This window comes from Dysidea avara, chromosome 12, assembly GCF_963678975.1.
Source record: "Dysidea avara chromosome 12, odDysAvar1.4, whole genome shotgun sequence".
Lineage (NCBI taxonomy): Eukaryota > Metazoa > Porifera > Demospongiae > Dictyoceratida > Dysideidae > Dysidea > Dysidea avara.
In genome coordinates, this window is record NC_089283.1 from 24,537,850 (window position 1) to 24,561,314 (window position 23,465).

Genomic DNA, 23,465 nt, shown 5'->3' on the forward strand with positions numbered 1-23,465 from the left:
CAATTTTTTCTGACTATTTTATTGTACCTCATCTCATTCATTTATGGTTCACAGTTAAGTTAACAATTACACCAATACACCCTTGTTTATCCGTTACCCGTTTTGATATTGACTGTTCTATTAGAGTATTTTGAGTCTAGGTGTATGTTGAGAGTACTATTTGTATGGTGTGTTCATTTATATAATCGACTTACAGATTGAAATCTTCACTTACAACAATGAAACACGAGGTGAAATATGCCTGGATCTAGAATTTAACTTAGTTTTGGCATCCTGGTATTTAAACATAACTATGCCTTGGTATGAGGTACCCAGTGTTTATTAGGGTTCTGGGATAAACATAAGTGTGTGTTCTATTAGAGTATTTGAGTGAAACTCTATATAAGTGAATAATATGAACCATTGCCTGAGACCACCAAGAATTGAATAACTGATAGTCTATATACAACTTGTAAGCAACCATAGTTGTCCCATACAGCTTCCCCATGACTAGCTATCACACTAAACGTTTAGAACTTCAGAGACACTTCTCACACTGTTCTACATTTGTAACGCTGCGTAACGGGCAGAACGTAGCTGAAATAATGGCCACTTCACTTTTCAGTATTTGATTGTTGGGGTGTGCGTTCATTAATTTTATGGCATGCCTGACACTTTGATGAGGTATACGTGGGCTCATTAGTCATAACTATGTATTAAAAAGGAAACAATCAAGTAAAAGGAAAAATTAAGAATTTTAAGTTGGATCAGGAATCAAAGAAATAAAGTAGTAAAACAAGGGAATAGCTGAAACAAAGAAAGGTCGTCTATACTTTACATGTAGATAATGGATATTTAATCCATAATTTAAAATTCCTAATTTTCCTTCTACTTGTTTACTAAGGCAACTATCCAGGCAGTAGCAAACTTATTGCTTGAGAACACTGGCCAACTGTACTGTAATGTGTGGCTTCTCTGTTATAGTATGTTCACGTTGAGCAAAAACATTTAATAACTCATGGATGCAATTACACATGATCTTGAAATTTGGCTCACTTGTAGTAAGTACTGCTTGACCCGCTAAAAATATTTCAAGACCTTTTTGTTTAATTGTTTGACATAATATTTACGGCCAATCAAAATTTTCACAATACATTTCCTATGGGAAGACATATAAGTACAGTATCCATTACAGCCCTTTCCTGAACTTGTAATGGAGCCAAACTGTACGTGTCTGTTGTTGACACCTTCGCTGTTATCAATAATCATCTGGTTGGCTGAAATGTTAACTCTGTTGAGAAAAAATCCACTTTTAATTTTTAGCTGTTTTTCAGGATTCAGCTCAACGTGAACATACTATAGATTAGTAACGGTGGGGTAGTGATTCCAATAAATACTTTAGTAATTGATTAGGTTGAATGTATCCCGGACTGTGTAACTCCTGCACACAATCCTACAGGTCTCTAGAATATAAATGGTTCCCTGTACACTACACTAGCTATGACCACACCCTAATGGTGCTCATCATATAGAGTAAGTATAGGTGTATGTAGATGGAATTCTGGATCCTGGGTTGTGTGGTTCCTTAGGTAGTTACCTAGACTACATGTTACTGGAGGATCAAGTCACCAGCTGGTCTGAGATACATTCAACAATGTCAACACTACTCCCTGTATTAACAGGCTTTAACCTTTATCAGGTCCCTAGTGGGATAGTAGTTAATAGAGTAACCCAAGGATACATAGCTGAGTGGTCAATGTGTAACAACACTCTTCACAATCATCAACTAGTTCTCCTCTAGGTTGGCTAGTAGTCTATTATACAGTTGACATACCATCCCCTGGGTGGGGAGAGATGTGTACACAACACAGGTAACCTTTATCAAATCTATAGTGGCTGGGATAGCAAGTTCAATTACCTTAATCTACTGTCGTAGCAATTTCAGCAGCTTTTGAATTTTCTTAAACTGGGAAAGACAGTGCTGAAAAAAAAATTGGACTACCGTAAAAACAGAAATTTTGACAGGAACAATATTTGGCAAATTGAACAACTTGTCTGTTTGACAAGTTTAAATTTGACGGTCCCTCATGTTCGCAGGGGCCCGTGCTAAACATGCATGGACCACATTAAAAGTTTCAGATGGCATCATGAAAGCCCAAGCGATAGTCATGACAGCTAGAGTGATAGCTTCAAATATTATAGCTGTATTGAAGGCCGAGACCATGAGTAATGGAGCTACAGTAGCTATCCGGCACGGGATGCAGCATCGGCAGGATGCGCTTTGCAGGTGCCTCTGGCCCGCGTACTCGCCCATGGATGAAAGGCACAGAGAAATGTCTGGCTGCACCTGTGGGACCATGTTTAGTAGCTAGAAATAGTAGCTGTATCTGTCAATGTTGGCTAGATCTTCGTCAGAATAAGCTGCATAGGTTCATGGGTCTTCCCTTGAATTTCTCGCCCATATTTTCAGCCTCTTTAGCTAGCCAGATATTTGGCGGCTTTAAATTTGATAATTTCAGTGAAAATTTGCAAACTGCCTAATTTAATTCCCTGTCAAATTTTCTGCTTATATGGTCTTAAAGTATTTGAATGTTTGTTAAAACAACTGCTATCAGATGGCTGAAGCTGACCTTTACCTTTTTAATCAAAGTGACATTTTTATATAATGAACTAATATATTAGTTAAATTGAATTATGGTTTGTTAAGGGAATCACCCAGTCCAAAACCAGTTCCAATTAGCGTGACTTCATAACTTGTTATGTGAATATAATAGCAACTTAAGACTAATAACTGTTGTGTAGTACAATTATGTGGTACAGTATGAGTTATCAAACTTAGATATACGGAAAGGCTATAATATATGACTTGACCGGATTATATTGGGTGATCCTGCTATGTAATATTGGCGGGCTACAAGTAGATCACCTTTTAGTTACATAGCATTAAAGTCATCAGGATATTGGCAGGGTTTTAATTTGGAAGATACACCAAATTTGAATTCCTTACCAATTAAACCACCTATACCATAAGTGACAATGGTCACTCTCAGTAACAAGTTTCCACTGATCAGTTTCAAATATGGGTTCAGTAAGGTGTGAATGTCATACTCTTAACCTCTGTTAACAAATTTGGTCACACCAGTTGATTATTACTCGAAGTGTTAGTGTTTTTGGTACAATGATGTCATTGGTGGTGCTGACCAGCAATGACTGCCACATCAGCTGATATGCAGTTGTTAGGTTTCCTATTGTGTTCTGTCCTCGCTGTGTTCAAGTGTTGATTGATGTTATTATGATAATTGTTTGCTATCTCTGCATTTGGTTCAAAGCATTTGATAATATGCATACCTACTGTGATCTTAAGGAATAGTTTAATCCCAAAACTGCCATCTGTATGCAGATCCATGCATCATTCCATATTAATCTGTGCTGAGGCACATTGTGTCGCCCTACAGCTAAGAAGCAAGTACTACAATATCCATACTTCTTGTGAATATAATTACAGGTGTAAGGATCACTTCATGTTTGACAGTACATCATAGCGCTATGACATGTACAGAAGATTTATTAGGAGGTTTTGCAGCCAAACATGTTTGTAACCTACAACAGCATTTTCTATTGCAATTCTATATTGTGCAAGATGCAAGTAGTTTTCTCCATAATTCCACAATTTTTTGGATACAATGTACAAGGCAAAAACAGTAGAACCTTGGATCTACACGTGTTCACAAAGGCTCTTTGTCTTTAACAGACACAGAGGCACTTGCAAGCTCAGTTCCATTCATGATCTCTGTTAAAATTTGGACCTCATACATAAAACTGCTAATTTTATACTAAAGTTTAGAGCATAATTGCAAGAGACCATCCTACTGTGCAGTTCTTAGAATGCAGTTCTTAGAATGCAGTTCTTAGAATTTACAGGTATAGGAATAACTGGTGTTTACTGTATTGCAATTGCTCCAGCTCTTATCAGTGTATTATCACTGGGACCTGTTGATGGTAGCCAATATAATATGTACACCCACACTGTGAGTTGCATCATAACCAGTGACCATCATCCTGTGGTGGTTATGATTATTGTGTGAGGTTATTTATTAAATATCTCATCATCTCAAAGTCAAATTCAACCCCAACTTCTTGCTGCTGTTCTTGGTGTTTATTTTTGATGCACAAACTAATAGATCTGTGATGTATGCATCCCAGCGTACAAACCTTCTGTCAGCCACCCCAATACAATTCGTTGCTTTCCTTATATAAGAAACCACCCTGGGAACTACCACCGAACTACAGCCAAGTGTTGCATCATAACTAGCTCTCATACCACATCAGACAATTTTGTATGTAAGGATTATTGCAGGGTTAGTGATGATGTGATTGTGGCTTTATTGCAAGTGAAAAATTTTTGCAAACATAATAATTATGTTAATGGGAATACGAATTTGATTGATGCATTTGCTTTGTTAGTGATAAAACAAGTCTCACAATGTTAAATGACAGAGTGAGGCTATAGTATTGTACAGTACTAGACAAACATGTAAATGAGTATAACCCAGAAAGCTGCTTTCACTGCGCTATTAACAATCTTTATAGCAACCAATGTAATGCTGTGAGCAAAAAAAGACTACAGTTACCAGTGTCCACAAATTTCAGTTGAGCAGTCTCTGAGGATTAGGCAAACATTGCTCACCAATTTCTTTGTGTATTATTACTATTTGTTATTTCATGTTACTCTCAATAGTCACAGTACAAACTAGCCAATAATGGGTTTCACTGGAGATCAATGGATGTGTTTTTAAATAATGTTTTACATTAGTTTCAAGGACATGTACTAGGAATCCTTGGTGAAATTAAATGTAATCACATTTTGCATGTTAACAACAGGTGCTCTTTCAAACCAAAGTTCATTTCCTCCAAGCTCATGTGCAATATGATATATCTACTGAGTCTGAACCTGATCATTTGTGTTGTATTTGAGACTTGTGTGAAATGCCTAAAGTATTTATCCCAAATTTTCTATTGGTTTGTTATTTTGACTGTTTCAGTGTCTTTCTATATGACCAGAATATCAACCAAGAAAATAGCAATATGTCACTGCACAGTAAAGAATGTTAAGTTTTGTAGTCAAATTGGTCAGCAATCTTCACTCTGTGTTGTTCAATAGATCCAGTAAGAGTGTATGCTGATGGTGTGTTTGACTTGTTCCATGGTGGACATGGCAGAGTACTCATGCAGGCTAAGAATTCCTTCCCCAACGTCTGCCTGATTGTTGGAGGTACAAGTGTGTATTGTTTGTACTATGGAACTGTGATATATATTTGGGTCACCTTCAAGACCAAAGAGGTGGTAGTACACCTTAGCTATGTTTGGGACCTACTTGACATGGTCACTATAATGAGGTGGTCTTATTAATGAGGTGGTCTTATTAATGAGGTGATGAAGTACACCTTAGCTATGTTTGGGACCTACTTGACATGGTTACTATAACGAGGTGGTCTTATTAGTAAGGTGATGAAGTACACCTTAGCTATGTTTGGGACCTACTTGACATGGTCACTATAACGAGGTGGTCTTATTAGTGAGGTCATGAAGTACACCTTAGCTATGTTTGGAACCTACTTGACATGGTCACTATAATGAGGTGGTCTTATTAATGAGGTAATGAAGTACACCTTAGCTATGTTTGGGACCTACTTGACATGGTCACTATAATGAGGTGGTCTTATTAGTGAGGTCATGAAGTACACCTTAGCTATGTTTGGGACCTACTTGACATGGTCACTATAATGAGGTGGTCTTATTAATGAGGTCATGAAGTACACCTTAGCTATGTTTGGGACTTACTTGACATGGTCACTATAATGAGGTGGTCTTATTAATGAGGTCATGAAGTATACCTTAGCTATGTTTGGGACCTACTTGACATGGTCACTGTAGTGAGGTGGTCTTATTAATGAGGTCATGACTATGTTTGGGACCTACTTGACATGGTCACCATAATGAGGTGGTCTTATTAATGAGGCCATGAAGTCACCTTAGCTATGTTTGGGACCTACTTGACATGGTCACTGTAGTGAGGCGGTCTTATTCATGAGGTCACATGACACTCTGTACTCACCATAGTTGCAAGTGATGAGAAAACTCACAAGCTAAAGGGACAGACGGTGATGTCAGAAGAAGAGCGTTACGAGTGCGTGCGTCATTGTCGCTACGTCGATGAAGTAGTACCTGACTGCCCTTGGATTATTACACCAGAGTTCCTCGAGAAACATCAAGTGAGCTACCGATATTAGTTATAGACCACTTGTGTATGGGGATGGTTAGATCGACTTTGTGGCACATGATGACCTACCCTATGGCTGTGGTGACGCTGAAGACATCTACAAACAGATTAAGGAAATGGGAAAGTTTGTTGCCACACAGCGGACTAAGGGTATCTCAACCAGTGACTTGGTGTCAAGAATAGTCAGTAATTATGATGATTATGTCCGGCGAAGCCTAGCTCATGGGTACACCACTAAAGATTTGAACATGGGATTTATAAAGGTGTGATGGTGCACAGTGTGAAATATAGATCCTTATGTAGTTGCTACAAATGTTTCTATAGTAAATTGTAACTTGACACTTTGTATCTGTCGGAGTTGTCCTCAATTCGTGGGTTATGAGGAACCTAGGCAGATGTGGTATTATAACTCAGAACACTAATGCCTTAATATTAACACAGAAAAGTTTAAAATTTACAATTCTGCCTCTACGAGTCAGACAGCAAGAAATTTCATTAGTTACTTCTTTGCACATGATGTTGGATTTCATGGACAATTAACCTCCTGAAATAAGGATCTTTATAGTAATATCAGTGATAGACTTGTTTGTATATCACACATGTTGCTACAGGGAAATGAGGTGAGAATGAAGGAGGGTCTCTCTCGTATCAAGGAGAAGGCATCTGAAAGTCTTCATAGATGGGAGGAGAAGTCTCGAGACCTCATCACAAGTTTTATGGGCTTGTTTGGCAGAGATGGTCGAATTGTGAGTGAATTAGTACCTGCTGTGTGGGTAGATGTTTTCTTGAGAGAAATAAGGTTTTGAGGGTCAGCCTCACTAGCATCTGTGCACTGTAGATTTGATACATAAAGCACTCAGTTGAAATTTAGAACAAAAACAAAAGAAAAACAGCAAAACTTTGGTCTCTTGATAGCTTTTGCCATATAGCAGCTTGTCAGCGATGATAAGGTATTAGCTATTGGGGTAAAAAAAAATTTTTTTTTTTTGTGGATTTCACAATGGTTTGGCTGTGTAATTTTTTGTCTTAGGAAATTCAGAATTTTTGCTAAATTATTTATCTGTGTAAAAGCCTGAGCACTTATTTCCTACAAATGATTTTAGACCCAGCATTTAAACAAGCCTAGCATCTATTCAGGCCCATAATCTTAGATCACATAAGGCACAGGATGACTTTAGATAAAGTGGTAACAAGAGTGTTTGTATAGTTGACTTACAGTTCACTTGCAACAATGAAACACGAGGTGAAGCATTTTTATCCAGTATGTAGACTCTAGTATAGCACACAACTCTGGTGCTCATTAGAATTATAGCCTAGTGTTTAAACAGACCCAGGCGTATATTCCATAGCTTGGGATGAAGTAACGGGTATAATTGAGCCCCTGTATATATTTGAGCCTGGCTTTAATGCAGATAAATATGGAACTGTGTGCACTGAGCACTCCTCAAAAATGAAATTTGTTCATCCATGAAAATTATATACCTCAAAATTTTGTTCATACATAGTGGTAGTGTATTTACCAATTTTCTTGTCCTGCAGAAGCCTTTACACTGTTATAATAGTAGTGAGGTTGCTGCTGAACCATTTCAATGGTAGCACCTCATCAGCATCTTTGCTGCACTTTTGATTTTCAAGCCAGCACTGCAACCTATAAAAATGGAACATTTCTTATAAGGAAATTAGTGAGCTAATTGCTTTCAGCTGTGAATTAACAAGAAAATACATGCTGTCAGCCCTTTATATAAGGTTTCTATGAATGCTATCAGCAATAATATTATATTGTTTTCTTTCTAATTTTAGAGTGAGTTTTTCCACAATACAAGTCAACATGTAAAAAATGCCATCACTGGCTCTCACAGAGAAGACGATGAAAACCATGAAAACAATGCTAGTGGTAGCTCCAGCCATAACTCTCCCACCAAAAATAACAATTCAACTTGAAAATATGTTTATTGCTGTGAATATATCTACAAGCTTTATGCTGAATGACAGAATAATATAGTACATGTGTGAAAGTATTGTTACATTTTGTTATGAGAAGGTACAGTGCAATCCGTTGTACTAGTATGTAGTGAGGATGAAGCTGTTATTACTGGATTGGGGTTTCTTGTCACTGTAGTAGTAGGATGAGGTCTCTGATACAGGCAGTGGTAGAGTTGTCGCTGCAGAAGGTACTCGGTGCTGAAGGCTATTCCACTTGCCACTTGTCTGCTGATTGAAGGATGCATTGAACGTCTTTCTCTCTTGCGGTACTTTGCTCGTCTGTTCTGGAACCATATCTGCAAGGGACAAGCAACTCAACAGCTATACAGCCATGGCAATTGTACCACTTACTTGTATCCTGTTTTCATCTATGTTAGTGTAACGCGCTAACAACTCTCTTGTGTACACGTCTGGGTAGTGACATAGTCTGAAAGAGTACTCCAATGCTTTCAACTGCTCCACACTGAATGCTGTTCGAAAACGTTTGCTGAGCGGGAAATCACCGTTCTCTGGATCGCTAGCGGCTCGCATTGCTAGTGGGCCAGCTCCCCACATGTCTTGCTGTACTCTCCCAGACGATGAGCAACAGTAGGAGCCTGAGGGGATGGTTTTGAAATATTACACATACGTACTTTGACATTTGCTTACCACTGACGCTCTCGCCGCAATGCAACGAATCTGTGTCATCTTCAGATGTGGTACTGCTGAGCGATCCACCTCTACTCGGCTTATTGTTAGCTCCTTCAAGACCCAACAAATTTGTTATCGAGAACTGAGTGGACTTTGCAGAAAGCGCAGACTTAATGGATAACTCCTGCGGCAGTGACGTATCGCTACCGCTCGCGGAAGAACTGCTTTCCAAGCGGGATGTATCGTCCAGGTTAGCCATAGTCGCAGTAGCAGCAGGTGATCAAACTGGTACAGAATTGACAACTATTTAAGTTCGTATTATCGCAACTTAGGAGACGATTAGTTAGTAGGATTCAATACAAAAGGCTCGCTGATAGACAGCGCAGCTATTTATTCGAGCAATTTCTTTGGAGGATTAGCACAAATAGATAGCAGAAATAGATAAAAAGGCGCTAAATTAGTAAATCTCTTTGAAGCTATGTGACGGCTTATAGGTGACAATTCACCTTTCAGCAGAAGCGAACGTGTCGGGTTTGCACGTCTGCGTGGGTGTTGACAATTCCGCGGTATAGTGTAACGCATGCGCATTTTAACATTTAACTCATTGCAGTGAAACAGTTTTAATTGTCACATTTGCAGTGTATTGTACAAATTCAATGATGAGATAAATCATATTTACAAATTAAAATTCATTTTTCGTTCGTTTATATTCATAAAAATATAATTCTACTATATAGATATATGGCTACAAATGAGGTAATTCCGCATTGATTCCTAATTGAAGAGCATCCTTTATCAGTTGGACAAACTCAGCAATGTGTACCACAGTGTTGGCCTGTGAGTTGTGAGGGTCCTGCAGTTCGTTGGCTCTCGTGTGCTGTTCGTAATTGTTGTGCCATTCCAAGTAGGGACCACGTGCTCGCAGCAATTTGGCATACTTCTCTGTTGGCAGTTTGTCAGCTTTGTAAGGTACCATTTGTATAGAGACTGATCCAGGGTACATGTAGATTGCATTGGTCAATCCTGATCCATGCATGCCAACCAGAATGGTGTAGCGTTGGATTAGAGCGATCTACAGGGAGAAATGAAAAAAAAAAAGCACTCATTAATTTCAGACGATTCATAAACCATTAAGTCTGCAATACCATCAGGGACTGTAAGGTGTACACCAAGGGCCACACACAGAGTTTATACTCTATATGTTGTGCACCATTGGAATGTGTTACAAACACAATTCTTGAAGGACAGCATCTCGTGATGCATAAAAACAGCATATGATGCTCTATAGTACTACAAGTACAAGGAATTTTAAGGGATCAAAGAAATAAAAAGTAGTGAAACAAGGGAGGTCACCTACACCTGCAGATGACTGAATTAAATGTCCACTAGTATATCTTCAGGCATTAGGTGATCTCCCTTGTTTCTCTCTTTTCACTATGATCCCTAATTGAACTTAAAATTCTTATTACTTGTTTTTGTAATATGACTAGTGGACCCACACATACTGCAATAGAAGACAGAATGGCACCAACGTGTGCCCCAACCATTCAATTACTGAAATAGCGAAGTGACTATTATGCTTCATTTTCAGCTACGTTCAGCCTGCTACACAGCGTTATAAACAAACAAGAAGGACCTCTGTAATCAATGTGACACAAAGAAGGACACAGGCAAGTCCATGAGGCATGCACTGCAGCATGCCTAAAAGGACCTGTTGGGCTAAAGTGATGTTGAACAGTGAAACTTGTAACCTTAGCCATTATCGAGTTATGCTTGTCAGTTAGTCAGTAGAAAATTCCAATTAAAAAAAATTCATAGCAACTTTCGGAAGCGTTTTTTGGCTTGGATATACCTAACCAGCACCATGAAGGTATTGTGTGACTGGTTTCAGGGTGATATTTTTGACAAGAAAAAATGATCCATAAGTACTTTGGTTAATTTGTAATTGTTTAAAATATTTCATAACCAAGCAGTGTATTACCCATGGATACACCTTGTGGTCTCTTATGCCAGTTAGCAATTTTCCCAAAAGTGACAATTTTGTTATTTTATATTTGAATGAAGGGATAACTTTTTTTATTAACATTTAACAAAATTGTAGTTTCGATCAGTGACTGGATGGATTAGGTCATGACACACACTGCAGTGAAAGCAATACAAAGGATGGTAAGTATGGATTTGTGTAACGGTGTTGTGTTAAATTATTATTTTTATCCACCATACTGCTTTTAACAAATTTCAAGTCAACAACAGAACCAACACTCTCTGGTGTGTACTTTGTACATGCCAACTCAGCATGATGAACTGCAGACTTTATTGTTAATAATCACAGTTTGTTGTTTTCTGGTAGTGTATGTATAGTAAGGATCTTGCCCTTCAATATCATCCAAAAAAAACAGTCTCACTTTTTCATCAGAAACAGCTTGGCAGTATTGGTTAAGTATAGCCAAGCCCAAATATGCCTTCAGAGTGACCCCAAACTCTTCCAACAAGTTGCTATGGAATTTTTAAAATTTTCTATTTAAATTGAATTTTCTAACTAGCTGATGCCTTCCAACCACGACTATGCTTAATGCTACAGGATTCATTTCTTCACTGTTCAATGTTGCTTCAGCCTGAGACATGCCTTTTAGAAAACCGCAGCAGCTACAGTGGACATACCTTCATCATGGACATACCTTGGTCTTCCTTTGTGTCCCATTTCTTACTCCACTGCCTCTAAGGTGTTGATTCGCGGTAATACACGGTGACATTAGTGCAACCTTGCTGTTACGAGAATCGTCCACAATTTCTGTAGTGAGTGGATTGATCGCAAAGATGCTTCTTATGCCGTTCTTTGTTAACGCTGTGTATAATAGGTAGAACATACTTGAAATAACTGTTCGCTTCCCAGTACTTGACAGTCAGGGTGTGCATTTAATTGCAAATTTCCTAGATTGCAGAGACACTTCTTGCACTGTTCTTCACTTGTAATGCTGTATAACCAGTGGAACAAAGCTGAAAACAAAGCAAAATAGCAATAAAGTTTTCCAGTAATAGATAGTTGGGGTGTGTGTTATGTCTTACTGGCACCATGCTATCCTTTGATGCACGGTATGCGAGTCATTGTTACAACAGTAAACACATGAAAATTTGAGTAGAAATCTCTATATAGGCAGTATATGTGCCACTGTAAATTTATGAGGTGGATAAATAGAAACATCAACCAGACATTTAAGTTAAGGTACCTCAGTCATCAACACAGCCATATACGGTTACTTCAATAATGGGGTGGTCTTATTGATGAGGTCATGAAGAACACCTTAGTTATGTTTGGGACCTACTTGACATGGTCACTATAATGAGGTGGTCTTATTAATGAGATCATGAAGTATACCTTAGCTATGTTTGGGACCTACTTGACATGGTCACTATAATGAGGTGGTATAGTAAGGATTCAATGTGCACAATGACTTGGACCTCACGCATACATAACCAAAACTGCATAAAATTAATTGGGTATCAACAAAAAAACAGACAACCCTAAAAATTTTTGTCATTCCTTAAACATGCTATTGCTATAGCGTCCCTTCTCCAATAGCTTAGAACATGAATTGAACAAGCCTCTAGTCAACTTATGAAGTAATGGAAATGCATTAAAACTTTCAACTTATGCACATATAAGTACAAAGAGACCAGATACCTGCTTAATAAGGTCACCACAGACAGCTGCTACATGTGACTAACATAATACAACTCAACCACTTGTTGATGAATAAAATTGGCTCAAAGGTGACCACATGGACTATGACCTCTCTACTGAAATGGACACTTTGGAACCTAAAATGGGATAATCGCTGTTCAATAAAGAGGGTTTTCTCTCCCAGAGTTAAAAATGTATGAAGCCAGACCAGTTGCAATGGTGGATCCAGGATGAGGCATTAGGGGCAAATGCTCCCCCCTGTAGAAATGTAGGACTGTGACATTATATAGATAATAATTATAAATATTGTAGGTTAGGCGTTGTTAGAATATATTGTTGTAAGATCACGTGTGAAAGAATTGAGATTGTGGACGCGTGTGTCGATAATCTCTTGAGTCTTTGACAATCCTGACATGGATCGAGCCATACCTATGACCGTTGTCTTCACCCCCCCTCCCCACACCTTATGGAGGAGCCATACCGTATACATACAAATTTTCAAGGTACGTAATTTTCGCGGATCAAGGATTTTCGCAGTTTTATTTTTAAGGATCAGTCATTTTTCACTGAGGTTAACCCTGATAATCGCTAATTTTTGAGGATGAAATTTCGCAGAAAGCGAAGCAACCGCAAATCCGCAAAAATTATGTCCCTGGAAAATTTGTACGTATACAGTACTTCTTTTGACTAAAGGCCAAGATCAATTTATAACTCATGAAAATATGCACATTTTACTAGAAATTCACCTGAAACCAAAGTCAAACTAGCTGTGATGTTGCCACCCAGCACATTCGTGCGTACTAAGTTAAGCGCCTCTAAAAATAATCATTGTGTTGCTGTTGTTCAAGACATTCATAGTCTTTTAAACAGCTTTAAGACTTCACAGCCATCTGCAAAGGCCAAAATGGCAAAAACCAATACCAAGTGGTGAATATTTGCTATAGTGTAACAAGAGAATCTGGCACTCCCCAACCACCTACAACTTAGCCTGTTTGCCCCCTCCCCTTGCCAGCTCCTGGATCCGTCCTTGTGTTGGGACCAAGATCTTTGTCTTTACAAGTGCAATGTAAAATTGGGAAATTTCACAAGCTAATTAACTCAGGGACACTCCCCTTAAATGAAGCCCTGAACCTCCTACATGACTAAAGTAGGGATTAAACTTGTACTCCACCCTGTATAAACACTTTTGTTATAATCATAGCCTTAGCAACAGGGGGGAGAGGAAGGAATACGGGGGCTAGAGCCTCTACACGCTTCTAAGATCAAGACACTCTAATAGAGCAGTCATGTACACTAACAGTCAATTGAATTCACAACAAAAGAAAAGAAAGAAAAAAACAAAAAACAGTCAAAATGAGAGTCAATTCTTCACAACTTTTCTAAGCATGTTGAGTAAGTATGCAGCCTGCGCAAATCAACCAGTTACCATCCTTCATATTAATGGGCTGGTGAATTTGGCATTAGACAAAGCTTTGGAACTACTACAATTTAACCTGGTCATTTAGTATGGGAATTAGTGGAACTTGGCTGCTGTCTCTAAACAAACTGACACAACAGAAAAATCTCCACAATCTCATACAGTACAGTAGTACTGTGTAGTAGGAATCATAAAGGTTTGGACCTTCCCACAAAAAAAAACAACACTTTATGGTGTCCTGGCAGTTTTGGTATCATAAAGCCCAAAAATGTCTTCAGTGCGCCTGAAATGCACATTTGCAGTACGATTGAAGAAAAAAAGCAACTACCACAACGTTGATTATTCAACCCTTCAATATTCAACCCTTCAATATTCAACCCTTCAATATTCAACCCTTCAATATTCAACCCTTCAATATTCAACCCTTCAATATTCAACCCTTCAATATTCAACCCTTCAAAGAGGGCACCAATATTTCATGGAATTATACATCCCAGGGCAGTACATTTGCTTTTGCTTTAAAGAAGGTGTAGTGTAGATAGAAACACGTTGTTAATGAAGCCATAAAAGAATGATGCAATGCACCAGTTGAAACTTGCTTCCAATAAGTCGCTACCAAATTAAAAAAAAATTTAGTGACTGATTGACTGACTAAACTAACTAACTGATAAACCTAAGGCACAGCCTTGGTTTTTATCACTGTTAGATGCTGCTTCAGCCTGGCAAGATGTCTTTGGGAATTGCTGTACATTCAATGCACACATCTTTGTCTTCCTTTGTGTTCCACTTCTTTATGATGAGAGTGAAAGGTGCAGTAGCAGCACACCCGACCAATGAACCAAATCTTCAAGATTTTGCCTAATTCCATTCTCAAATATTTAAAGGTATCACCTCATCATGAGACAAAGGTTTTCAGTTTCCAGACACTTTAACCATCTATCTGCTCTTATGTCACAGAAAGTAAACTGATTACGTTGACATACAGGTGTATGGAGATGGTACTGCCAAAATATTGCTCTCTTTTCAATAGATAGATGGATAGCAGTGTAAACAGACTCCAAAATTAATGCCTTTTATCGCTGCGGCAGCTTGCAAAGTTGTACAAGTAGAAGAAGTATAAATATTTTAACTAAAATTTTTTTGAGAATCCCCAGGATAAAATCAAACCCAATTAGCATTTCACCGTGAGCTATATATCATCATACACACCAAGGCTGTAAAGCTGCTGCTAACACTCTACACAGTAGCATTTGCTACTTACATATAAAGTTGGTGCTGGTGGCTCAGCTATGACAATATTTGAAGAGAGAAATTGCTATGACATGTCTTACACTTGCTGGAATAGGATTTGGGGAAACTTGTGCAGTAGTTGTTTTTTGAAAGATAATGACAAAGAGAATTCTTTCATGGAGAAGTACCCAGGGAAAGACTAGTGGCAGCATTTTAAGATAAGGTAACAATGATCAGTGAAAGAACAAGTGCTCCAGCAGGGAATGAAGAGATACTCACAGCTGGTTTGATAAAGTTGAGGAGGCACTATCAAAAATAGCTTAAAGATTAACGAGGCTGGGAATTGTGATAAAACAACTTTTTGTAATTCAGTTTTATCCCAGAAGTTACTAGCAAGAAAATAAAAGAGGGTGTCCCCATGGAGGTGGATCCGGTCGGCAGTATATCACAGTACATTTTGCTGGCAATGCACATGAGGAGAGGTTGCCACCTTTTATTCTCTAAAAAAAGGAAAACCTGCAGGTGCAGGGTGATCCTGCAGGTACAGTCTATGATATAGGTGAGACAGATGCAAACGATTCCTTATCATGGTTGTTTTACCTACTGTGTGGACTGTACCAGCAACATTATTCATTGATGGTCACTGCTTTCACATCAGCGTAGAACTAATTGACAAGCTTACAGCCGATAAAGTTGTACTTATGTGTTTTCCAACAAATACCACGCACTTGCTCCAGTCCCTTGACTTTGGAACATTTACACCATTGAAGAATTTACGGTGGGCTATTTTAAAAGTATTTTTAAGCAGTAGAAGTTTGAGATCAGAGGAGAAGAGGTTTCCGAGGCCAGTAAAGAGGTTTTCCTGCTAAGACATGGAAACATTTTTTCCTGCCAAGAACACTGCTAGGTACTACAGGCAACTCATTCCCTTCTTTGAATATGTGCTACAGAAACTATTACCCTTGTCCGCACCAGATCTAGAGCAAGACAAACAGACAATGTCAGGCCACTCAAGCAGCATACAACAAAAGTTGCATGCATTAGTTGTGGAAATGAAATGGTGTTCATAACTCCCACAGTGAAGATCATACTTGGTTTGCATTTTGGAAACACAGAGTACCGTACGCAAGGAAATTTTGACGTCAAAAAAATTTGACAAATTTGACGAATTGGTTTAATTCGTCAAATTTAAATTTGTCAAATGTTTATAAACGCCCTTTAAAGTACAGGTTTTGCCTACAATTTCTTGATTTTCGTCAACATTTTATTCATCAAATCTGCTGAAGTCTGAATTCGTCAAATTTTTTTGACGTCAAAATTTCCTTGCGTACGGTACAAGCTAAAAGTTCAAAATTTCAAAAGGTGAGGTGCTGACAACTACTCAGTTTATTGAGCTTCTAAAAGGAATCACACCAAGGAAATAAGAAAAGCAAAGTAAAAAGGAAGGAAAGGCTGCTGGTACATGTGCTATATCAATATTAGTCTAGTGAAATTATCTCACAGCACAGAAGCCAGTATAGACATGTTAGTTCCAGGAGTGTGGCTGCCCTGAAGATGATGATGACGAACACCCTGAGGCATGAATTGATTATGACAACAATCGCAGGCAATGGTTCCACTATTTGTGCACTGATGATATGTCCGTACAAAGCCAAGTTCTCGAATGCAGTTCACTTGTAAATGTGGAAAAAATGGTCTTATCATTTTTTTTATAAATGTCAGTATTAAGTATTTAGTGTGTTAAGTTGTAGCTTGGCAATGATTGAAGCTATGTGCACCAAATTTTCACACGTCCTATGCCAATTCCTTACCTTCCAGAGCACATCCACTGTTCAAATAGCCAACAGCTAAGTATCCCACCATTTTAGATAGTTTAACTCAACATTGACTGTATCAGGTAAGCAGACAAAATTAAAGAGGAATACGTAGCAATAAATTAGGGGCCATTCAGGTATCAAAACTTTTACAGTACGGGTCTTTATTCAATACCACAGAGCTTTACAGCACATACAGCCACCCCCAGGTTTGCCAGAGCTCCATTAAGGCCCCAGACTGCCTGTATAACTCATGGGAAGGCAGCAGACCACTAAAGCCTGGCTAGTTTTGACAGTGAAATTTGATAGTGTATTCATGCTTTGTGTTTGTGGTGAAAAATCAAACCTGCTGTCATGGGCGATAAGACCGGTTTTCCCAGACCCAGTCACAAATATTGCTTAAGGTTTACTGGGTGCATACACAAAAGTAGTGTTTCTGTTCAAGGTTCAAATCTGACATTGTAAATCAGTCCACGGCATATGTAACACTTCGACACCTCAAATTCCAGAGGATACATTTGCCATGTATACCTCTTTACAGGGAGACATCTAAATGTACACCTGTGTACATTGAAATGTATCCCGGAAAAGTAGTTGCACTTCTAAAAGAGCAAGCTACTTTCATCAAAGCAAGCATGGCCTTGATGTGGATGAAGTAGTGGTACCGCCCTCTGTTTGTTTGTTTTATAAAAGCTCAGACCGAAATCGATTGTGGGAATAAATTAATGCTCACATGATGATTACCATAAATTGAAGTGTTACCACAAGAAGCACTCAAATGAAAGCGTTTCAGTATCTTAGTCATTCTACAAGTTGGGAAATGTTACGTAAAGGTGATAACTAGTCATACAGTGCATTCACAAACATTTTGGCACGTTTTTGAATGCAGACACGCCCACATTACGGATGACACAAGTAAATCACGTTATAACAAAGCTTACCCCTTTAGGTCTTTAGTATACGCTGTGATTAGTCTTTAAACAATGCGAAAGCATTAAAACACTCATAAATTCCCCAAAATTTGTCCCACTTGACTTTTTCGTAATATCCGTAGGACTCGTCTGTTTATCATAACAATCGTAACTACAACATTACTTGCTGCCTAACCATAATTGAATCTTTCAGGCATGCATATAAAACAGATCCAGTGGTTACACTCGTATTGGCATCAAGGCTATCAGCCTGAACGGAAGTGGTACATATTGGCTGTAACATGGGCATTCGTGATTTGCCTCATATGTATGCCCGCAGCCCTTGGGCTTTGGGCATACATATCAGGCAAATCACTCGTGCCCATGTTACAACTATAAAATACAAGCTACCTTAAATACATATTGAAAATGTTCATAAATAACAGTTTTGAGGTCAAGGTCACCAGTGTTGGGAAAGTTACTTTGTCATTGTAATATATTACATGTTACCAAGAGTTCATAATATTATAGGGGGGGGAGAGTATCCTACTTCAGTATAGCCTGTATAAACGCGTACCGTGACGTACGCTTTCTATCGGATATGATATTACCACTCAAGGTGTAGATAGTGAGGCCACATTGGGGTGCACACGTGCTATATCGATAAGAATTTATCGAAGCCAAGGAATGGAGAGTACACCTACAAGGTCAATTATTCGTTCTAAGATCTGCCGCAGCATTACTGATTCGTTAGACAGTGAGTCTGCCCCAAAACGATTGCGAACTGGCTTGACAGTGATACCCGCTCACGATTCTACTCCAGATACTACAACCTAGAATTCGAGCAAACACCGGCATCGCTGCTGGAAGATTCATCGTTGTGTAGAATCAAACAGGAAGTACACAGGGTGTCACAGATAGCATCGAACTCCAGCCACGGTGAAGTACGAGATGAAGCATGCGGTGCCTCCGTGCCAAGTAGTTCAGTGGAATTTTCGAGGGAATTTTTACCCAGTGAAATGGCTAGAGACGTTGATGGTCCGTCTCAAACACCAACAGCGCTGCTGGAAGATTCATCATTGTGTACCAGTACCGTCAACAGTGGAATCGAACAGGAAGTACACAGATCATCATTAGCATCGTCAAACTCCAGTGAAACATGCAGTACCTCCATGCCGAGCAGTCCACTGGAATTGCTGCCCAGTGAAATGTCCAGAGACATTGAAGATTCTTCCTGCTTATCAGAAAACCTAGACAATAGGGCTGTAGAATTGGAAAGTGATGAAATAATTGCTAATGTTCCTCCTCTAAGCCACTTTCATCAGATAGTTGTGGATAAATTTCCAGACCTGAAGTCTACCATGCTTGAAGTTTCAGACAGAAAGAGTGTTTTGGAAATTACTCACAGAACAGTTCACCACCATCCACCTGCTGGATATGTGTATCGTGTAAGGATTGTTTTGTTTGTGAGCAGCAATGAAGAGAAATATTGTTATGATATTCAAGCTTTGCTTGTATCTGTGAAAGTAGGAGCGGTTTCCACTGATAGAGGTTTTGTTGAGCTCTGCAATGGCTTGCTGCACAGTAAAGGGTTTGTGTTTTGTCCAGGCATTGGCTACCAGGAATACCATGACAACTACTATTCTGTGATCCGTTTTCACAGCAAACAAGTAAATTTGACGAATTCTCCATTTAAACGAGTAGACTCAAAAGGCTGCTTGTGTTGGTATCAGTTGCCAAAGAATGCCACTTTACTAGAGAAATCTTCTGACAAAGTCCTTTGTTCACCTTGTAAACGTCTTGTTTCAGATCTAGAGTGTCAGAAAAGGAAGTCTATCTTGGTAAGCCCTCGTAAGCGGAGCGAACGACAATTGGCAAGCTCTAATTACCCAACCAAGTATTTGTCACCAGCCAGTGTAAAGAAACGGATAGAGAATGCTCAAGTAGAAAGATCAAAAGACAAGGCATTGTTAGCCAACTTTTCAAAGCTAGACGTTACCTTGGACGATTTTCAGCATGATGAAATGTGTAGAATTACAGCTGAATTGGAAAACAACCATAAGGATCAACTGGAGGACATCTACAAGGAGGCTGGTAATTCTGGTGATGCTGTTAAGGATATTTGGCGGGCAGACAAAGAACGGGCTGACTTTTACAAGGATCAGATGAAAAATGGTATATACAGTGTAGTGTGTAAATGTTATTTTAAATTCCCTTTTTTTTGCTTTACTAGGTAATGGGAAGCGAGGCAACAGATGGAGTCAAATTACTATTCGCATTGGTAAGGAATGCTCCAAAAATGAACACAGTTTAATATTTTGATTTCATTTAATGTAGCACTTGCTGTGTTTGTGAGAAGTCCGGCAGCTTACGAAGCTTTAAAAAGCTTTAACATTTTTCAGTTGCCTGCTAGAAGCACCTTGCAAGCATATACTGGATGCTTCCTTCATGAAGGAGGTGCATCATGGGATAGCATCGCCAAGCAAGTTGAACTGTTTTAACAGTTTAAAGCGTCACAGATAGCTCAAGGAAAGTTGGAACCACTTGCTGATGGAGTCCTGATCTTTGACGAAGTTAAGGTCATTTCACGCTTAATGTGGAACTCAAGAAGCCAGACTATTATTGGACTGGCAATGAATGCAGAGGACCAAGCATCCTTACATGATGTGTATGAGCTGTTCCACAAAGACAAGCCTGTTGAGCAAACAGCCTATATCATGCAGTTCTTATGGCGGGACTTGACATCATCTTATGATATAGTTGGCCCGTTCTATACCAGCTCAGATAATTTTACTGCTAAAGTTATTCATGCATGTGTGCTTGAAACTATTCACCTTTTCCAAGTAAGTTGAATAAAATTATATAACTCAACCTACATGTACTTTTGCATTCTTGTAGGTACATGGATTCTCTACCAGCTTGCTTGTATGTGATGGAGCGAATCGTCGAAGTCCGGAGAAGGCGAACCGTTGGCGAATCGTCGAAGTCCGGAGAAGTCTCTATCACACACTCTTCTAATCCTAAGTCGAAGTCGAACTGTCCTGGTTATTCCATATAGATCACACCTTCTTTTTTGTGACTTCGTGTGATGTCGATAGTTGAATTTGTCACGTGACCACTAAACACCTTAATGTGACGATGTGTATTGCATCATAACTTCACGGTACGCGTTTATACAGGCTATACTGAAGTAGGATACTCTCCCCCTTATAATATTATGAACTCTTGATGTTACTCTTTACTTTTGGGCAATGCTATAAGTTACAGTTACATGTTACTCCAAATGAAAAGTAACTTAATATTATATTAGATTAAGTTAGTTTTGCTCTGACCATACAACTTTCCTTTACACCTTGCATGTTAGTTACTGAGCTAGTATATAGTAAACACTCCTGTAAATATAGCTACTGGCTTCTTGCACTTGTGTAGAGGTGCTCATTGTTTTTATTACTTCAGCCATACCTAAACATTGTTGGAATATCACGTGACCAGTTGTCTGAGGTGTGATCTAATATGGATAATTTTATTATAGGGGATCAGGACAGTAGATTATTGCAGCCACTGAGCTGTTGAGTAGCACTAATTGGTTAGTAATGGACTTGGTAATGTGTTTACTTGAAATCCGTTTAGTAACGCATCACAATTACAGAATTCAACACAAAACACAAGCATCTGGAAATGCCCATCTTACAAAAATATTAATACCAAGTTTGAGTCATTCGTTCTGCAGCCACAGTGAATGTGCAGAGCTGACACATTGGTATGGTTGCTATTATTAACCCATGGCCAAGAACAACCTTGGTTACCAGGTGATTCTTTGAAGCACATACAAAGTTTGTCCAAAAATACCTGCCCCCTATCTACTCTAGAATTCAAAATTTATGGGTTTATGACTGTTATCAAATCTATTGCTATAAAAAGAAACTTGTAAAAAGAAACATCTGCTTCACTATCATACAGTAGTCATAGAAACATTATTGCTTTCATTGTTGTGAACAAACAAAAAGTAGCTAGCACATGTAATGTTGGGAAAATAGCAAATAATTGGATCACTGTATACAAAACACACTTATGAGGTGTACAACTCACTTGCTCACGATAAGACAATCCATCAAATTGAACAACCTGTATTCGTGCAAACGGAGAAATGGCAGACACAAGTGAGACTTCATTCAAAATGAGACGACCAGTAGTCCTAAAAGAAATGTGCCACTATCACTTCTCTCCTACACACAACATATCACCATACCTTCTTATTAAACAAACATATGGTAATTTTGGCCGGGTAGGCTGAAACGGTAAACCAAGCTGGGTCCTTATGAAACCCGAGAAGCTGTTGATCAGCTGTGGGTCAGATATGTTCAAGTTACTTGGAACCTAAAACAGGATTCAGAAATGTCAATTAAAAGATTGTTTAACATCATCGCTTTTAGTGATACAAACAGACGTCTTATATGTGTAGTGATCACAAAATGATTCCCTTACACCAAAATGAGCTGTCTTGATGCAAGTATTCTTGTCTTTACCCCATCCCAAACTGGCTCTTGTGAGAGGCATCACTTTAATACTCCCAGCGAATGTCTGCCAGTCATTTTAATAGACAGTAGTATTCTATTAGTTATACTCACCGCTATCATCTGATTCCAGTGACTAAACTTTCCCTGCAAATCAAAAGCCCTCGTCTTCCAGTCAACGGCCTGCACTAACAAACATCACATAAAATATAGATGGGCACATACATACTTGTAATTTGTAGTCCTCCACGGTCGGCATAAGGACAACCCTGGGAGCTCCGTTGAGACTGTTAGTGAAATGTTTGCGATACACAAGCAATGAGTAAAGTGGTAAAAATGTGTCCATGTGTAGGCTAAAGTAACCGCTGTGAAATGCAGAGAAGTCAATTGTGAACACAAATGCCTCGTCATACATCACACTACAATTGGGCCATACACCAGTAGTGAAGGCTGGTAACCATGGATACATGTTTAAACTGTTAAACAAGCCAATCGTAGGTGGCTGTTCAAGTCTCATAGTAAATCTCTTATCAGTATGATTGAGGTACAGGAACTTGATGGTACACAATTTGCTGGGGTATGAGTTCTTGCTGCACAACATTTGAGAGTATAGCTCCTCGCTCTGAAAGTCTGTAGGTCTGGGGATTTCGCGTTGTAAACTTCTCTTTAGCTGAACTAACATATCTTTCCGGTTCACCATGTCCACAGTCTGGTCGCCTAGGGCTAGTTCATAAGCCCGATGAGTTACGTCTAGGACTGAAGTGATCTCCAATAACATTAATAGCAATAAACAGACGAAGATGGACGCTTGTACAAGAGAAAATAGACGCAGTTTGATCATGGCGACGACGATTGGCAAAGACATCTGGACAAATCGAGCGTGATTGGCGCAGGGGAGAGCAAGTAACGCTCCACTGTCGCATCAGTTCCCGAAATTCTGTCCTACGCTGGCACGTACACTTCTATATTCATATATAGTCTCACCATAACTATATAGCTAATTAAATTACATGCTTATTATTTCA

General features: G+C 38.9%; 4 protein-coding genes across 5 annotated transcripts in view; 2 read left to right on the forward strand and 2 right to left on the reverse strand.

The window, feature by feature from the left end:
• LOC136241081 (choline-phosphate cytidylyltransferase B-like) overlaps positions 1–8,311 on the forward strand; it is a 13,837-nt gene extending 5,526 nt beyond the window's left edge. The window contains exons 3-7 of the mRNA XM_066032259.1: positions 5,141–5,251; positions 6,100–6,251; positions 6,301–6,522; positions 6,871–7,005; positions 8,060–8,311. Coding sequence (XP_065888331.1) covers positions 5,141–5,251; positions 6,100–6,251; positions 6,301–6,522; positions 6,871–7,005; positions 8,060–8,200 — 761 coding nt within the window. The 3' untranslated portion in view covers positions 8,201–8,311. The remainder of the gene's footprint in view (positions 1–5,140; positions 5,252–6,099; positions 6,252–6,300; positions 6,523–6,870; positions 7,006–8,059) is intronic.
• LOC136241083 (homeobox protein unc-42-like) lies at positions 8,109–9,377 on the reverse strand. Its single transcript, XM_066032261.1, has 3 exons — positions 8,891–9,377; positions 8,594–8,838; positions 8,109–8,538 (listed from the first exon to the last, which is right to left on the reverse strand). The coding sequence occupies exons 1-3, from the start codon at positions 9,129–9,131 to the stop codon at positions 8,281–8,283; spliced, it is 744 nt and encodes a 247-aa protein (XP_065888333.1). The 5' UTR covers positions 9,132–9,377; the 3' UTR covers positions 8,109–8,280.
• A 99-nt stretch (positions 9,378–9,476) lies between these two features.
• On the reverse strand, positions 9,477–23,444 carry LOC136241079 (EGF domain-specific O-linked N-acetylglucosamine transferase-like). 2 transcript variants are annotated; one of them, XM_066032256.1, is made up of 6 exons: positions 22,670–23,444; positions 22,555–22,623; positions 22,412–22,507; positions 22,176–22,270; positions 22,016–22,121; positions 9,477–9,944 (listed from the first exon to the last, which is right to left on the reverse strand). In XM_066032256.1, the coding sequence occupies exons 1-6, from the start codon at positions 23,303–23,305 to the stop codon at positions 9,618–9,620; spliced, it is 1,329 nt and encodes a 442-aa protein (XP_065888328.1). In that variant the 5' UTR covers positions 23,306–23,444; the 3' UTR covers positions 9,477–9,617. The 2 variants fall into 2 exon arrangements, with proteins under 2 accessions (XP_065888328.1, XP_065888327.1); XM_066032255.1 differs by having other exon boundaries at positions 22,176–22,303.
• LOC136241078 (uncharacterized) lies at positions 18,764–20,957 on the forward strand. The gene is made up of 4 exons (XM_066032253.1): positions 18,764–20,101; positions 20,160–20,207; positions 20,264–20,769; positions 20,825–20,957. Exons 1-3 carry the CDS (start codon positions 18,946–18,948, stop codon positions 20,425–20,427), a joined length of 1,368 nt encoding a protein of 455 aa, XP_065888325.1. The 5' UTR covers positions 18,764–18,945; the 3' UTR covers positions 20,428–20,769; positions 20,825–20,957.
• Positions 23,445–23,465: the final 21 nt, after the last annotated feature.

What these genes read in the sequence shown, in the direction of transcription:
- LOC136241083 (XM_066032261.1), bottom strand. Translation starts at nt 9,131, where the DNA reads ATGGCTAACCTGGACGATACATCCCGCTTGGAAAGCAGTTCTTCCGCG. An exon ending in TTGCGGCGAGAGCGTCAGTG is followed by an intron (nt 8,839 to 8,890) that starts GTAAGCAAATGT and finishes CCATCCCCTCAG; the next exon opens with GCTCCTACTGTTGCTCATCG. An exon ending in TAGATGAAAACAGGATACAA is followed by an intron (nt 8,539 to 8,593) that starts GTAAGTGGTACA and finishes TGTCCCTTGCAG; the next exon opens with ATATGGTTCCAGAACAGACG.
- LOC136241078 (XM_066032253.1), top strand. Translation starts at nt 18,946, where the DNA reads ATGGCTAGAGACGTTGATGGTCCGTCTCAAACACCAACAGCGCTGCTG. An exon ending in CAAGGATCAGATGAAAAATG is followed by an intron (nt 20,102 to 20,159) that starts GTATATACAGTG and finishes TTGCTTTACTAG; the next exon opens with GTAATGGGAAGCGAGGCAAC. An exon ending in TCAAATTACTATTCGCATTG is followed by an intron (nt 20,208 to 20,263) that starts GTAAGGAATGCT and finishes CATTTAATGTAG; the next exon opens with CACTTGCTGTGTTTGTGAGA.
- LOC136241079 (XM_066032255.1), bottom strand. Translation starts at nt 23,305, where the DNA reads ATGTCTTTGCCAATCGTCGTCGCCATGATCAAACTGCGTCTATTTTCT. An exon ending in TGGAGGACTACAAATTACAA is followed by an intron (nt 22,624 to 22,669) that starts GTATGTATGTGC and finishes TTGTTAGTGCAG; the next exon opens with GCCGTTGACTGGAAGACGAG. An exon ending in TATGTTTGTTTAATAAGAAG is followed by an intron (nt 22,122 to 22,175) that starts GTATGGTGATAT and finishes CATTTCTTTTAG; the next exon opens with GACTACTGGTCGTCTCATTT.